The 17,688-nt window shown below is 36.3% G+C and overlaps 1 protein-coding gene across 14 annotated transcripts in view; it reads right to left on the bottom strand.

The window, feature by feature from the left end:
* Window positions 1–104: 104 nt before the first annotated feature.
* Window positions 105–17,688, bottom strand: part of CEP290 (centrosomal protein 290) — a 97,310-nt gene continuing 79,726 nt past the window's right edge. For 11 of the 14 annotated variants that reach the window (XM_027107131.1, XM_027107134.1, XM_027107136.1 and 8 more), the window contains 10 exons: window positions 14,769–14,903; window positions 13,319–13,405; window positions 12,468–12,632; window positions 11,829–11,951; window positions 9,640–9,812; window positions 6,254–6,395; window positions 5,036–5,109; window positions 4,370–4,464; window positions 1,482–1,561; window positions 105–518 (listed from right to left, as the gene is read on the bottom strand). In XM_027107131.1, the coding sequence (XP_026962932.1) occupies window positions 273–518; window positions 1,482–1,561; window positions 4,370–4,464; window positions 5,036–5,109; window positions 6,254–6,395; window positions 9,640–9,812; window positions 11,829–11,951; window positions 12,468–12,632; window positions 13,319–13,405; window positions 14,769–14,903 (1,320 nt within the window). In that variant the 3' untranslated portion in view covers window positions 105–272. Of the gene's footprint in view, window positions 519–1,481; window positions 1,562–4,369; window positions 4,465–5,035; window positions 5,110–6,253; window positions 6,396–9,639; window positions 9,813–11,828; window positions 11,952–12,467; window positions 12,633–13,318; window positions 13,406–14,768; window positions 15,018–17,688 lie in introns of those variants that run through there. The other 3 variants (XM_027107137.1, XR_003432924.1, XM_027107142.1) reach the window with 3 other exon arrangements.

Consider the following 17,688-nt stretch of genomic DNA (forward strand, 5'->3'; position numbering starts at 1 on the left):
TAAGAAACTTAAAACATTATGAATGTATAGGAATTCACCATAGATCATTGCCTATTTGACAGATATAACTTATCCTAAAAGTCTTCAAAAATACACTTTTCTAATACGTTGAAATTTTCGTGTAATTTTATTTACTAAAAATTCCAATTTAGGTAAAGGTACAAGGTATGGGAAGGAAATCATGTAGGTCAGAGACTTGCCTGATTTCCAGATGGAACTTCCAGATGGAATTTTAACTTATAAAGTTAATAAACAGTTAAATAAAACTATAGTTAGAGGTGGCCCTTAGTATATGGGAAATTAACAGGATTTTCCTCCTCTTCATCTTCAAACTCTTCAGAAGCAGCAACAGGACTAGTTAATTCAACTCCAAATTGTTCAGAAAGCGTTTTTAACTTCTCTTCTAAGAGAATATTTTTTTTCACTTCTTCTTTGTAATTATACTTCAGATCTTCGATTTCTTCAAAAAATGAAGGATCAAAATTTTCCAGTTCTTTTTTCAGCTTTTTTATTTCCTCCTAATAAGAACATATTATCTTTAAAAGGTATATATAGGAAAAAATACATTCCTTAGGTGTGAACTAAAGAGATTAATTACAAACATGAAAGCCAAAGTAACCTGAATAGTCAAATTCATGGCAGAAGTATTTTCTTAAGATTTTATTAATAAGGTTTCATTGTACAGTGTAAGTAACTAACTTGTTAACTGTCAAATTATTTGTTCTCTAAGTTATGTCCTGGTCTTGGACTAAAATTTATCAGTTCTTAAATCAGAGGGGATTTAATCTTTCTCCAAAAGGATATTAAGATACTCTCAATGAGGCAATCAAAAAACTTGGCTATTCACAACATTGAAGTTATTTTGGTTAAGATTCTTTGGTTAGGCTTTACTTGTATTTTCTTTACAAATATCTAATTTTCAATGAATAATGGTCACTTGTTATAAATATATTTATGATCAGGTAAACTGTTGGGCTTCTGCCTGGCTAAAAGTTAGGCATCTGGTAAAGGAACAATTTGAGCTTTAATGACCATGTAGAATAGCCAGTGATCACTAGTTAATTTTCATATTTATGCTCTTTTGTTCTGTTTGCAGATTCTTAAAGAGATAAAGCATATCAAATATCTTTCTTTAAGGGAACTATTCCTGAAAAGAATTTCTAAAGGAGATAAAAGACACTTCCCAATGTGACCCAAAACTTAGAAAAATATTAAAATAATGAGCTATATTTGTGACAATTAAAAATAATTTACTCTTTAATCCTATTTGTCTCAATTTTTTGATGGTTCTGTTAATAAATATTTTTAATACAGTCAGATGAATATAATAACTTTGTAATATCAAGGTTAAATGTAAGTATAAAATGTGATCCCAGGAATATTTAGGATACATACTTAAAACTCAGAGATGGTGAGCATAAAAACAGTTTTCAACAGCTGTTTTCACAAAACATTTATAATACTATAATTAAAATAGTTACCTTCAAATGCTGCTTTTCTAGATCTGAGGTTTTGAGCTGTCTCTCTAGATCTTTGACCTTTTCCTTTAGTTGATCAGGATCTGCCTCCAAAAAAGTGAAAATTAGACTAAGCTTTTCCCACTCTGAATGAGTTCAAGATAAAGGACTTATTTTAGAGGATAAGGAGGAAATTTATGAAACTAGAGCCTGGAAAATGTTGTCTTTTATGGTTGAAACACTTTTCAGGCTGTGAATTCTGTATGCTACCTCTATATCAGGTATTATAATTCCATAAGCAGACAAAGAGAAGAGGCATACGTTAGATGTTTGTTAGAAGTATAGATCCAGGTTGATTTTTTACATGGAAGAAACCATTATTTTCAGAGAAAAGTTCTAGAACCGAGAAAATTTGTTAGGTGCTAATAGTACAACATTAGAATAAGTAGACTGTTAGGGAAGGGGCTACAACCATAAGGTGGCCAAATGCTCCTGTTACCCAACAGCTTTGACTATTCCGTGTACTTCAGTGCGTATTTACTGTAATTATTGGGTTGGCCAAAAAGTTCATTTGGGTTTTTCCGTAAGATGTTATAGAAAAACCTGAACGAACTTTTTGGCCAACCCAATACTATGTGAAAAATGTGCTGGGCAGGATGGATAACACAAAGATGAATAAGTCCTGATATTTTGGTAGGAAAACATAAAAAGCACAAGGGCTTTAATTTATTGATTTCCCCCAGAGTTAACATATCTCTAATTTTATAATGAGAATCAATGGGCAATAGTATTTTTGCTTTAATTGCCATCTTTGCTAGAAACATACTTTCTTTAAACTGCATATAATGTGTCATGTGGTCATATTTTACATCCATTGAGGGGTAAAATTTTTAAAATAATGCTGAATTTTGAGAAAATAATGGTCAGCAAATACATTTTCATGAATGGGACAGGAAGCATATTCTATTAAGGTGACCTTGGAATGGTCCTCCAATTACTGTAAGTTGGAGACAAATATTTTCCTCATACTTTTCAAAGCTTCCCTCACCTCTGCAGAAAGTACTAATGATTTTTTTACAGAGTTGATTTTTGATCACTGGAGTGCTATATTGAGTTGTCTTAATCAGTGGGATGCTATATATTACATAGCTTGGTAATGAAATTATGCAGTATAAGTGATTATTATGTATAGCACTTTCCAAAAGTTAGCTTAATGATCACGTATACTTAAATAGTGCTTTAAAATTTCCAAAAAAGTTTTGGTTTGATTTTGAGCCTTAACAGTCTTTGGTTTAGAAAGAGAACTTGCCTAACATCAACAGCATTAACTGCTCTTTGGTGCTGTGTCTGGTTTAGTACACCAAGCTGGCTGCTGGAAGAGATGTTATCAAGAGAGGTTTACGTATGTACTTCTAGTCACCAAGAGAGGAGGCGGTCTAATGGTCAATAGCAGGAAATGGCAAGGAGCTTTGGAGTTTCACAGATTTAGGCTTCATCCTGCCTCTGCCACTTCCTAGCTGCTTTGAATCTGTTTAACACAGGTAGAATGGAGACAGAGGTACTCAAAATTCAGGGCTATAAGAATTAAATTATAAAACGCTTGTAAAGCATTTAGCACAGTGTCTGGAATGACTCATACATGACAGCCTTAATACAAAGTAGCAACAAGACTACTTGGTAGGATATTGAAAAGCTATGTGAAATAGTCAAAAACTGTTTAGATATAAATTAGTATAACCCTTTGGAACAGAATTTGGCATTTTCATAAAAGCTATCAAATACAATATGCATACAAACAATCGATTCTTATTATTTGCAGTAGTTATGTTCTATAAAGTCAACATGAACAATGAATTAGTGAATACTGAACCACTGCTCTTAGGGAAAATAAACCTACATACACATGCATCTCACATAGATTTCATAATCTTAAATCCTGGAAACAACTCATCCTGGTAGGTCCTATTTTCTTTGTTATACAGGAGAGAACAAGGTTGGGAAGTATCAAGTGACTCCTGAGGCTGCCCTAATGACAGGCATCAGAGCTGAAATTTAAACCCAGTCCAGCTGGTCCCAGAACCAGAGGTTCCTGCCCTGTGCAGCAGTGCCCCCTGTTGTCTCTTCCTCTGGTCATCCTTGTATGAGAGCTGAAACAATGCAGAGCATCACCTTGCTGAATCTCATCTAGGAAAGTGTGGATCATAGAACTTAAATTTTTCACTGCTCTGTGTGTATGTCTGCAAAAGTACCACACAGTACTGATTTGGGGTTACAAGTAAATTTACTGAGTAGGTAAATATGCAAATACAGAATCTGCAAATAATGAGGATCAACTATTCACTGTATGTGTGTTCATGCATATACATATACATTACATACCTATGTGTATATGTGCATACCTATGCACACAGGAACAGGGGAATGATTAGTAATCACTTCTGAATGCAAATGGAAGAGGGTAGGATAGACTTTTTTACTTTGTAAAAGGAAAAAAGAAAGGCTATAGGCAATGTTTACTTATATACATTTAGTTTTTAAATTAATAACAAGATGAAAGTAACATTTAGAAGAAAATGTTCAAAGGGCTTAAAAGGGCCTATACTGAGAAACTGGAAGCAACAGACCCAATATTTATTACTTAGCATTGTATCATGGTTAAATCCGTAACATCCAGATGGAATACAAGGAGCAAGACACTTGAATACTTGCTACTCAATATTACAGACAACTCAAAGGGCTCAATGGGAATATTGTTTTGTGGAAGACAGAGACAGCTTTAAAAACTTAAATCAAGGATTTGATTTTATAAAAGGAAGACAGATCAGAAATGTGTGAACAAACAAGAAAGGCAAACCCTAATTCAAAAACTTGGGTTATCTAACATGCTATGAGTGTGTTAAAAAATATACTACCGGGTATGGTGCTTTGAGGTCCATTCTGGTCTTTGTTAACTTCTATCTGATGGATTAATTCTTCTTTTTCTTTTTCCAGCTGTCTGTTAGCTAATCTAGAACACAATGATAATGTGTTAAAAAAAGACAAACAGACATTGCTCCACAAAATACATGAGCATTTCTTTAATTGTGTGATGTACAGTGCTTAGAACTTGCTGATATTTATAAAGGTAAGCATTTGTCCATTTACTCTGCCTGCTGCAATGCTACCATTCTCAGAGATCAGAGAATCAAAATCCTTCATGTTCTTAAAATCTGATCTGATGTCATTTTCAAGAGTAGTTTTTCTCTTGCAGGGAGGAGCCTCACAAAAGTACGCTACACAGAGCCTTGGAAGAATTTTTTTCCTCATTTCAATTAACATTTGCCTTTGGAAGCTAAGGTTTAATATATTCTATGCGATTAAGAAAGTTTAAATTACAAACTTGACACCTATATTAAGATCTGGTTTACCCTTTTTTTAGCATCCATTATATAAAAGAGTGATTGGCATTAGAAGGATGAAATAAGGCTGAAAAACCTATTAGGCAGCAAGGTTGAAAAATCTTAACTGTCTAGATATAGCAAATGTGGTTATATTAAAAAATAATTTTTAAAAAGTAGTCATATGAACAAATAATATACCTAAGAACTTGAAGCTCCCATTGAAGGCCTTGCTCTGTTTCATCACCTTCAGGAACATGTTTGAGAATCTCAATCTTTGGGCACAATGAAAAGTTAGAAGACAAAGTTTGACACGGAAATATGAGGTTTTATAAAGATACTTTCAATGAAGCATAATTTTAAAAGTTGAGTTTTCAAAAGTTCATATGATTGTACATCTATGGTGATCTATCCACTATTTATTCAACAATTATTTATTGAGGAACTACTGCATGCCAGGCATTGTCCTAGGCACACTGGATACAGCAGTGAATAAGCAAAATCCCTTCCTTCATGATCCTGTGGTCCTTAAATTTTTAGTGGGGGAAGACAAACAGTGAGCATGTGATGTGACTTGATAACACTTCAAGATGGTGGGAAGGGCTATTAAGAAAAATAACCTAGGGTAAGAGGACAGAGTGATGGAAAGTAGTATAGGTTTGGGAGGGTCTGAGGAGCTTGCATTTAAGCAGAGACATGAAGCGCAGGGGTGAGCTATGAGAATATTTGGGTAAACAGTATTCTAAACAAGGGAAACAAAAGCAAGGCCCAGTAGTTTGGATGAGTTTGGTTTTCCCGAGGATTGGAAGAATGTCAGCGTGGCTAGAGCACTATGAGTGCTGGAGAAAGTAAAGGTGAGGCTAGAGAGGAAACCAGATGCCATACCATGTAGGTCTTTGCAGGCTATGAAAAGAACTTTAGGATTTTGTTCTGGGGTAATGGGAACCACTGGAAGATTCTAAGGATGGGACTGCTATGATTTGCTTTATACCTTTAAAAGGATTACTTGGCAACTATGTGGAAAATAGGTCAGGGATAAGGAGAAGGTGAAACAAGGCAAGAGCGGAAGCAGGGAGACCAGTTAGGAAATTACTGCTATTCAGGTGTGAGAGAATAGCTTAGACTAGACTGGCAGTGTTGGAGGTGCTGAGACATCATCAGATTTGGGATACATTTGAAATAGAGCTGACAGGATTTAATGAACAAGACACGGGGTATGAGTGAAAAGAAAGGAGTCTATGATCCAAGGTTTTTGACTTAAACAAATAGGTGAATGGTGGGGCCATTCACTTAGATGGAACTTGTAGGAGAGGAATTAGTCCAGAGTTCATTTTTACCTACATAAGACAATGAATGCCGAGGGGTGGTTTGAAATACGATGCATTATTTTATCACATAAAGAAAAATGACATTACTTGCCTGTTGCTCAAGATCTTCCGTGTATTTCTTAACTTTTTGTTCCCTCTCTGTTGCTTGTCTTACAAGCTGTTTAAGATCAGTAAGGCTTTTAGTTTTTTTGGCAATATCAGTTTCCAATTCTTTCAACTTGGTTTCATACATTCTAAAAGTATAAAGAAAAAAAAATGGTGTAGATGTGGAAAATAATTTCTCTAATTCATTTAAAAGCTAGTTCAAGTTACTGCACTAAAAATAAAGAATATCTTATTATACTGTGTCTTCTAGTCAAATCTTTTCCTACATATTTACTTAGCATTAGGTGACAGCAAGGGATAAGTACCCCTAATTAACAGGCCAATTAAATAGAGGATTTAGATGTTTCCCAAAGTTATAACAAGGATGGAACCTGAATTTTACCACCGTCAAAGATTAAAATCAATACCTTTTTCAATCACAAATAGAAATTAAATTCATAAGAATATAAAACTCTGTATTATTGAATATTCTTAGGAATATACTTAGAGATAACAAACTAAAGCATTTAATACACACACACACACACACACACACACACACACACACACACACACACACACACACACACACACACACACACACACACACACACACACGTAGGAGGTATCCAGGTAGAGCAAAACCAAAAGAACACTGCTGGGACAGGGAAAAGAATGTGTAAAAGCAGGGGTAAGAAAAATGGCATAAGATGCGGGAGGGATGAAGCTTGTAAAAATCTAAATAGATTTGTAAATTTTCAAGAAGTGATCAATAGTTCAAAAAAAAAATCCAGACCCCAAAAGAAACTTCTAAAACACTGAGCCAAAATGGCTTTACAAACCCATCATACCACCTTAAAGGAGACAATGCTTATAACATTCAAATTTTTCCAGAGAAAAGGAAAGAAGGAACACTTTGGCAACAAAATCAGGTAAGGACAGGATAAAGAAGGAAAATTATTATCTCAGTATTACAACAAAATAATACAATTATTATCAAAGAGCTTGTGATAAACCTTAGGAACCTAGATTAGAAGGCAACGTTCTTAACCTGACAAAAGCCATCGAAGTGGTGAAATATCTGAAGCTCACTCTGTCATTCAATTCCCAGCTCTAAATGCCACCCAGTCAGAGAGGCCTTCTCTGACCACCCTATCTAAAACAGCTCCTGCATCACCCCTGCCTGTCTCAGCAGTCAGTACTATAAAGCTGGATGTGGAATAGATGTTATCAGTTTGTTGGATAAATAACAGAGCAACTATAAAGATTTCAGTGTGAACATAATGGTTAATGGGTACCAAAAGATTATCTCCAAACCACTTTACCGAACTGGGTGTCTAATCCCATCTGCAGACTTTAGCAATTTTTTTGGTGGATTTAGAGAGGCTTGAGGCCAAAGATCAGAATTAGCCTTCTGTCAAGTGGATTCTACTAGGACCTAGTTTTTTAAAAAAATGCTTACTGAAGGCCTACTCTATACTCAGTTATCTGTACAGTTCTCAGATGAAAAACACATAAATGATCTAAACGGCAAAGTCATTTTCAGTTATGGTTAAATCTCATCACCCCTTCAAATATTTATAAACTTTATAAACCCTTTTCACATTAATAATCTTTTTTGCAGCCCCAACGAGCCCTTTTTTAGAAAAGAAGAGGACAGGGATTATCATTTCCACAGCTTTAAAAAACCTTAAATTCACAGAAGAACTGTAATTTACTTAAGGGCATAGTGAGAAATAGGTATTTCTAAGCCCTGGAAGCTACCTGGCTCTCTGAAGGAACCTAGTCAAAGCAGGCCTTTTAGAAATACATCTAGGGCTTCCCTGGTGGCGCAGTGGTTGAGAGTCCGCCTGCCGATGCAGGGGACACGGGTTTGTGCCCTGGTCTGGGAAGATCCCATATGCCGCGGAGCGGCTGGGCCCGTGAGCCATGGCCGCTGAGCCTGCGCGTCCAGAGCCTGTGCTCTGCAACGGGAAAGGCCACAAAAAAGGACGGGCCCACAGCAAAAAAAAAAAAAAAAAAAAAAAAAAAGAAATACATGTAACATAAAGCAGAGTCTGGCATGCAGCAGGTACTGAGTAAATACCTGCTGGATAAATACATCTCGAAGCAACTCAAAATTCTTTGCGTCCACGTGTGATTGCAGAAGGAAATAAAGGGCCAACCAAGAAATCAACTGCTAGGGTTGCTGGTTGAGAGCCTCTGCTGGAGTCCAAGCAGGCAAAAGAAGACCCCTTCTCCCCTTTATACTATCACACATGTTATTTCATTTAGCCCTCACACCAGCCCTCCGACAGAATTAAGAAACAGTTATGGGGGAAGAGTAGATTCTGAGTACTCTCAGTATGATGTTGGGACAGGAACCAAGGACCCTTCTCCAAGACTGCCTGGCCACCTGGGCCTTCTAATCTACCTGCAAAACCTTTCTCTTTTCTCCTTAGACTTGTCTGACAGGGTCAAGTGAGTGCAACAGGCCCACTATGGGACCTGCTGTAGCCTCACAGTGCTAAGATGCCATCCCCGCTGTAGTGATGGTGACTGCCAATCCACATCAAGTCCATTCTAAGCAGCAGGTAGATATCCAAGGGGATAATGAGATGCACAGACAGAAGGAACTCTAGGAATATGGTAAAATAAAGATATGTTTGCCTTCTGAAATGGGGCCAGTAGATGTCAAGAACACCCCTTCATACAGGATGACTTTATTGGGACAGGACATGGGCAGGATGTCACTGGTCTCTGGCTTCTACATATACTCCTTGAAGCAGCTGCTTAACGTTGGAAGTGAGAATGACACCAAAGCCTTTTACTGACTCATCGGAGTTATGATGAACCACCTCTGGGGACAGTGACAATGAACATATGAATGTTTACTAGTGAATTCCTATCACCTCTTTCATAGCCACAAAGTTGATTTGACAGGCAGGAATTGCACATACTTTCAGAAAAGGCTCAAGGGATGGGAGAAAATCAAGTGCCAGAAAGCAGAGGCCAGTAAGACATTAAAACTGTTTGCTGAATTCATCTGTTGAGGCTATTTGAAGAGCAAGATGCCCAGAACATAACTCCAAAATTGCAGTTGTAGCTGGAGAAAAGCAGCACCCAGGAGAAGCTGGGCACCATCAGTCCAGGCTCATGGCTGACAGCAGCTTCACGATGCCCACCCAGCTCCAACACCCTTAGCCCAGCCCCAGCTCTCCTCTGTCCCATGCCAACACCCCAATTAGTTAAATATTTTAAGGAAGAAAAAGTGAGGATCATGTTAAAACAAACAACCAAACAGTTCTTTATGAAAGAACTAAGTGAATCACAACACTGTCATATTCTTTAAAAACAATAATGGCAGAATTAGAGCTCATTAAATTGTGCAAATTTTAAACTGTTTGTTCCTACCTTGTAACAACAATTGATTTCCATCTCTTGCTGTCAGCACCTTCAAGCTGTGGACCTCTACTTTCTGCCAACTGTAATCTCTTACCAGTCTCTTCTAGTTGAATTGTCATCTTCTCATTTAATATCTCCAAATTATTCTTAGCTATCCGTAATTTTTCTGCGGCTTCAGTTTCCTATCATTAAAAGCTAATTAGTATATTATGCCAAAATGTAATATTGTTCTCATGGATATAGTATATTCAAAATTATCAATCACTACAAACTAGAAAGAAAATAACCTGGAGTTCTAAATGCTGATTAAAATTCCAACAAAAATCCAATGTTTCTTTTACTCTAAAACAGCAATATGGCCATAATAATTAGAACAGATCATGTAAATGAGGTTAGAAAATACATTTACAATATTTTACTCTAGTGGTTACTTTAAATTTGTCATATTTGTAATAGTTAGAGAAAATGGGATAGTTTATGTCTTTAGATTTTTTTTCATCATTCACTGAGTATTTTAATTTCAATACCATTACCCAAACACAATTTTTCTAAGTATTTAAATAAATTCATAAGGTACATATATCCAGTTAATTAGTTAATGGGATTAGATTTCAAGTTGTTTTAAAATGCCGTGGGGGAAATGTCTTTAGATTTTTAAAAGATGTTTTGACTTTTTAGTACCTGAGAGACATAACTGTAAGTATAAACTATGTGTAATTACCACAGATTATTTCCACTATTAAACATCCACATTCACAGCACAGTATCACTCTGGCCTCACAATACATTCATATACCACTGTAACTAGTTTAAAAATATAATTGCAATTTATTCACTGGATCATCCATATAAATAACAACACCTATTTTTCTGGGGCAAGGAATATATTTTGCCACTTAAATAGAAAGGAATCTTACTGTTTAACAAAATAGTTTCATATACTCTTTTTTTTTTTTGCGGTATGCTGGCCTCTCACCGTTGTGGCCTCTCCCGTTGCAGAGCACAGGCTCCGGACGCGCAGGCTCAGCGCCATGGCTCACGGGCCCAGGCACTGCGCGGCATGTGGGATCTTCCCGGACCGGGGCAAGTACCCGCATCCCCTGCATCGGCAGGCGGACTCTCAACCACTGCGCCACCAGGGAAGCACCATATACTCTTTACTGTACATCAAGCATTATTCTAAGACATGTGCATAAATATTAACTCATTTAAACCCTGTAGCAGCTCTGTGAAATATACTCAGTATTCCCAGTTTTACAGATGAGGAAATTGAGAGGAGAGGGAATAGTAGATTCCCCTAGCTCCCACAGTTAAGAAGTAATAAAGCAGGCTTCCCTGGTGGCGCAGTGGTTAAGAATCCACCTGCCTATGCAGGGGACACGGGTTCAAGCCCTGGTCCAGGAAGATCCCACATGCCACGGAGCAACTAAGCCCATGAGCCACAACTACTGAGCCTGCGCTCTAGAGCCCACGAGCCACAACTACTGAGCCCACGCGCCACATCTACTGAAGCCCACGCGCTCTAGAGCCTGTGCTCTGCAACAAGAGAAGCCACCGCAATGAAAAGCCCGCGCACCACAACAAAGAGTAGCCCCCGCTCACTGCAACTAGAGAAAGCCCGCGCACAGCAACAAAGACTGAACACAGCCAAAAATAAGTAAATTTATTTTTTTAAAAAAAAAGAAGTAATAAAGCTAGGATTTGAATACTGGCTAAGTGGCTTCTACATTATACTGCCTCTGAATTTATTAATTTTTTATTTTCAATGTTCCTCATAGTGAAAGGATGGTGGGCATAAAAACACAATTCCTGGATGAATTGGGAGATTGGGATTGACATATATACACTAATATGTATAAAATAGATAACTAATGAGAACCTGCTGTATAGCACAGGGAACTCTACTCAGTGCTCTGTGGTGACCTAAATGGGAAGGAAATCCAAAAAAGAGGGGATATATGTACACATATAGCTGCTTCACTTCGCTGTACAGCAGAAATTAACATAACATTGTAAAGCAACTATACCCCAATTAAAAAATAAATAAATAAAAACCAAACAAAACAAAACAGCACAATTCCTAAATCTCTTAATACCTACTCTGAGTAGGTACTCTCATCAACTTTTTCATTCTGTTTTCCCAAAATGTAGCAGTTAATTAACATAAAAATAAGTATAGTCAATAATGAAAGCCATACTTTTTTAAGTTCTTTACGAAGCCTTTCATTTTCAGCAACAATTTTCTCTGTGCCTTTGGTCTTGGATTCATAGTGCATGCTCAACTGACGTCCAAAATGAACTCTGAGTTTTTCTGATTCAGCCTAGTAATTAAAAAAACCCTACATTATCAAAACAAGGAACTAAACGATGATCTTGTAAACTCATAAAACTCAGTTTAATGTGGTTTTAGAGACCATATTTGATATAATTAGAATTAAATTCTTCCCTTTAATACTGGTCATCTAGAGTAGAGGTTCCCAATCTTGGCTTAGAATGAGCTGATGACTTTAAAAAAGAATCACAATACCAATGGTAGGACCAATCCCAAAATAATCTGATCAATCTCAAAATTGGGGGCTTAGGCAGATGTATTTTTGAAAATAGATACAGTTAATTATTTTATGCTGCCAGATTGAGAAGCAATGGTCTGGAAATAATAAAATGACCAAGTGGTGCTACTCTAACTACTCTTAGCCTTGTCTCCAACGTTTTTTTTTCTGTATGTGTAAAATATCTACTGCATCCATTAAAGCCACTTTATACACTATATTTTAAATTGTCTTTAAAAATTATATCAGTAAAACATTCTGTACAAATGACCACATTAAGAATATTACCTTCAGTTTTTCGTTTTCCATTTCAATATTAGCCATTTTTTCACTGGTTAACATTCCTGATGCTTTTTTCAGCTGTTCATTTTCCCTTTGGACTTTTTCAACTACTTTTTTCATTAAACCAATGGTTTTTTCTAGTTCTGGGATTGTCTTTCCACTTCTACCAGACTAGGAAAAAATGTTAACTTTTTATTTAATCAAATATTTTAGAGAGTATAACATAAAGTACCAAGAATATAAGAGGTTTATTATTAAACTCATTGTTGATTCCTAACATTTGAAGCCAAGGCTTGTACGACTTCAACTCGTTATAATAACCCTGTGAAAGAGGAATTACCCTTACTTTGCATATAAGAAAATCAAGACTCAGAGAATTTGATATTCCTAAAGTCATGCAGCTAATAAGTAACACCTTAAACCCTAGTATACTGGAAAGAACATTAGTATAGTAGCATTATAACTAGGAAGCTGCCATGGATATCATAAAAAAATAATTATAAAATGTTAGAATCAGACCAAGGAGCAGTTAGTGGTTACCTCAATGAACAGATGGAAGATTCCTGGAAGTTAAATGTTTTCAAGGTGTAGAGGGATATGCAATGAAAAAAGAGATGGTATAGAGTCCAAGTGGGATAAAAAGCATGTAAGATGAGACAGATGATAAAATACATTAACTTGAAACAGAGAAAGCTTAATGATGTTTTACATTATAGATGCAGCAGAATAAAATTGAAACTAGAGGCACTAGTAAAGGCATATCAATACTGTTATGACATATCCAAACTTTTTTTTTCATTTCCAGCTTATCACTTCTGAAGCCAAAACAAACATATGGCATATTCTCACATACTCACCCCTCTAACGTGGCCAAGTTTCCTCTCTACTTCTGCTTTTTCTTTCTTAAGAAATTCACACATTTCCTTCAAATCCCTTACCTGATTCTAAAAGATTAAAGAAAACATGTAACAATTTAACATAGCTATAGCCATTGAAAAGGAAAGGCAAACAATTCATCTGAACTACCAGTCTCTTCAACTGTATAGCTGAATTAAACAAGTGGGTCTTTACACCAATGAGGAGGATTTTGAACCATGACATATGCTGAGTTAATACAACAGCATTTTGTATATGAATTTCAAGAAATATTTCCTGCATTATTGCCTTAGTATACAACAGAAATTTGAGTTCAGAACTCCTGATTTCAACTCTCCCAGAGACTACATATGTAGAACCTTACCCACATAGTACAGAGAAAGAGACAACTGATCTTCTGACACTGGTTCTAAGTGTAAAAATCAGAATGAGAGAAGCAGGATATAGCTTAATTATACTGTTACCAGTGGAATTAACAGATTGCTGATATTCTAAGTTAAAAAACACAAATGAAACAGTCAGTCAAGAGAAAAGGACTCCCTTAAATAGGATAAGATTTGGAAAACCAAAAATAAACTTATTATAAACATCAAAATAAATTTCTAAAAGAGACAATTATCCTAAAGTATTTTAATTTAAAGACTATATTTTTAGAGCTATCCTAATATTTTAAAGTGTGACAACTGTTAATTAAATACACCAACCATCATCTTGCCACACACATGACATTTGAACTTGCTATTTCTGTTGCCTGGAACTCTTTTTCTAGTATCTGTATGACCTACTTCCTTACCTGTCCCCTAGCTCTCTGCTAAAATATCACTTTATTAACGAAGCCTCCCCTTACTACCCTATTTTAAAGAGCAATCCCATATTCAGTTGACCCTTGAACAATGTGGAGGTATAACTTATAGTTGGTCCTCTATATCTGCAGTTCCTTTGCATCCGTGGGTTCAACCAACCACGGAAAAGGCAGTACAGCAGTATCTACTACTGAAAAATATCCCCATATAAGTGGACCCTCGCAGTTCAAGGGTCAGCTATACCCCTATGCAACACACACACACACACACACACACACACACCCACCCTTCACACTGTGCTTTTTCTTCTTAGCACTTTAACATCAGCTGACATACTACATATTGACTTGCTTACCTATTATGAGCCTTCCCTTACTGGAATGTAAGCTCTACAAGTGCAAGAATTTTTTTGATTGCTGTTTACCAGCACCTAGAAGAGTACCTCACACAAAAAAGGCCCTCAACAAATAACTGTTAAATGAGCAAATGTAGAAAGTATAACACTACCATGATATTTTATGAATATGAGTTTCTGACTTCTTCATAAGCTAACATGGTAAACATAACAATTAAGTAGGGAGAAAAAGGCATTAGATTTCCTAACTATAATAAAGAATATTAAATTTACCTTTAATCTTGGCAAATCTTTATTTGCTTGTTCAAGCTGAAATTTTAATTCAATATTTTCAGATGACAACTTCAAGTTTTCCCTCTGGAGCTCCTGTTCTCTTTGATAATGATCATCTGACTCTATTCCTGAAGTCTTCAGGAAAATGAAGTTAGGAATATTTTTAAGGTGTAACAAATAAAAGCTACGCTGAAACACTACGCTGAAAGGGAACATTTTTCCTCAAAGGAATGAGAAAATTGGAGAGCTCTAGAGAAAACAACCATAAACGAACAAACAAACTCACATGAGAAAAGGTAATCAGTCTGTTGTAATTAATACAGAAAGCAAAGTCAGTGTGATTTAATAATGTCCACACATATAATGCCTCCATATATACTCTCATAATGACTAAACGAATTTGTAGTGGTCCTTCCATCCAAAAATAAAGTACTGTTACCTGTTACAGATTGTCTCATGCCCCAACCCCTACCCAGCCCCAAATTCATATGTGAAGTCCTAACACTCAGTACCTCAGAATGACCTTATTTGAGGATAGGGCCTTTTCAGAGATAACTAAGTTAAAACAGGGTCATTAGGGTGGGCCTTAATCCAACAAGGTCTGATGTTCTTATACCAAAGGGAAATGTGAACATGCAGACATACATAGAAGGGAGACACTGTAGAGACGGGGAGAAGCTAGCCATCTATGAGCCAAGGAGAGAGGTCTGGAACAGATCCTTCCCCCAAGGCCTAAAGAAGCAATCAACTCTGCCGATACCTTGATTTTGGACTTCCGCCTTTCAGAAGTGAGAGAATACATTTCTGTTGTTTAAGCCATCAACTCCGTGGTGTTTTGTTATGGTGGCCCTAGCAAACAAATCTACAAGCCTACAAAAAGTGCCTCAATTCCTTCTCCTTTAGAAAGCTATTCATCATTCCTTGAGCTAAAGTAATCACTCCCTCCTCTGAAATCCAGTAACACTTTATTTGCATTTCTTTTGGCATGAATCCACCTTGGGCTATTATTTATGTTCAATTTCAGTTCTCATTCTAAGCTATAGATTATTTGAAAGAGAAATCTGTGCTTGGTTACTTTTTCCTATAAAGTGGGTAGAATACCCCTTACCCTCATAAACTTGTTAAGAGCATTATGTGAGATAATTTTGTGAAAGCACTCAGAACAGCTTTAGTTTTTTTCTCCTCCATTCCATTCTCTATTGGCTTGATTGACGATCAACTCAATAACTCCACAGACATTATGATGATTATCATATTATTATATAATATATTTATATATTACACATTACATTATTATTAAAGTATAATATTCTATAAATACATTTATTATACATGGCTCTGTAACATCTTTTTAATTAGCAGTAGGTTAAATACATTCTGACATTTTCACCATTAGGTTAAAAAAAAAGTAAAAAAAAGAAAAAGTTTTCTTAGGTAAAACGCAGTAAAAGTAAAGAAATTAGAAAATAGGAGACAGAAATGTAAAGAAATTCTGGGCTGACCTTTGATTCTGACCTGAGGGCATATACTGCATGTATCTACCTGATTTCTAACTGTTTGAAGGAATGTGTGTGCGTATGAACATATACAGTGGCAAGAAAAAGGACATATTTCATGGTGTCAGTAAACTATAGCAATATGTTCCTACTTATTCTCTGTCAGATAACCCAAGTATACATTCTGATTCTACTACTATTAAGGTTAACCCTAGGCAAATCATGCCACCTGCAACATCCTCTGTTTTTTTGTTGTTTTTTTTTTTTGCGGTACGTGGGCCTCTCACTGTTGTGGCCTTTCCCGTTGCGGAGCACAGGCTCCGGACGCGCAGGCTCAGCGGCCATGGCTCACGGGCCCAGCCGCTCCGCGGCATGTGGGATCTTCCCGGACTGGGGCACGAACCCATGTCCCCTGCATCGGCAGGCGGACTCTCAACCACCAGGGAAGCCCCCGGGTCCTCTGTTTTTGCATCTTACAAATGAAGGCACTAGACAGGATGATTTTTAAGGTCTCTTCGGACATGGAAATCTATAGTTCCCTATCCCTGAGCTGTTCCGTCTCCCTTACTTCACCTCTTCAGTCTATGATAGCTATTTAATAAGGGTTAATAAGTACCCCTAACTGATAGATATAAAATGTACTAAATTTCATTCACAGAAGAGAATAATTCTATCTGATGATATTACATGAACTGCTGAATTTTTTCAACAGTTCTCCTCACTAAAATATGGATGCAATTCTTTGTGTAAGTGAATGTGGATCATTTTTTTCCTCCTATTCTCAGAAAACAAAACTAAAAGTATTAGTTGAGATTGTCCAAATTTTTGGAAAATAAATTCTAGTGAAACTTCTATAAAAGTAAAATAAATAAAATTCTTGTGTAATCAATTTTGGGGGGACTTCCAAATTGCTCTATAGAAGGAGAATCCTGTTAAAAGGTATACACTGCCAAAAGTCAAATTCTTAGTGGATGAGAGTTAGTGATAACAGACAGTGGAAGTCTCAAATTCTCAATTACTTATTATCAAGTGAAAAAAAGAAGCATTATGTACCTGGATAAGGAAATGAAATAAGAATTAAGACATTTTCATCCATTTTCTCTTAATTTAAATGTCTGATTTAATGAGAATGAGGACTTAGGTGACTGGAATATCTGAAGTGGAAAGGAATGAATGAATGAATGAATGCTATTTGATTTCAACTGGGAACAAACTTCTTATTCTGTTGAATAAATTGACCAAACTTAGTGTGTGTATGTAGAAAGTTCATAAACTGTAGAATCAGACCTCCATTTAAATCCTGGCTCTGCATCTTCTTGATCACTAGAGATGTTACTTATTCTCCAAGCTTCCCACATAAAGTGGAAATAATTCTCTGCAGAGTATTGTGAAAACTGTACCTAGGCAATACATGTAAGCTTCCT

The sequence above is a fragment of the Aethalodelphis obliquidens genome, unplaced genomic scaffold (assembly GCF_003676395.1).
Source record: "Aethalodelphis obliquidens isolate GAN/ISIS:26980383/991018 unplaced genomic scaffold, ASM367639v1 scaffold8, whole genome shotgun sequence".
Lineage (NCBI taxonomy): Eukaryota > Metazoa > Chordata > Mammalia > Artiodactyla > Delphinidae > Aethalodelphis > Aethalodelphis obliquidens.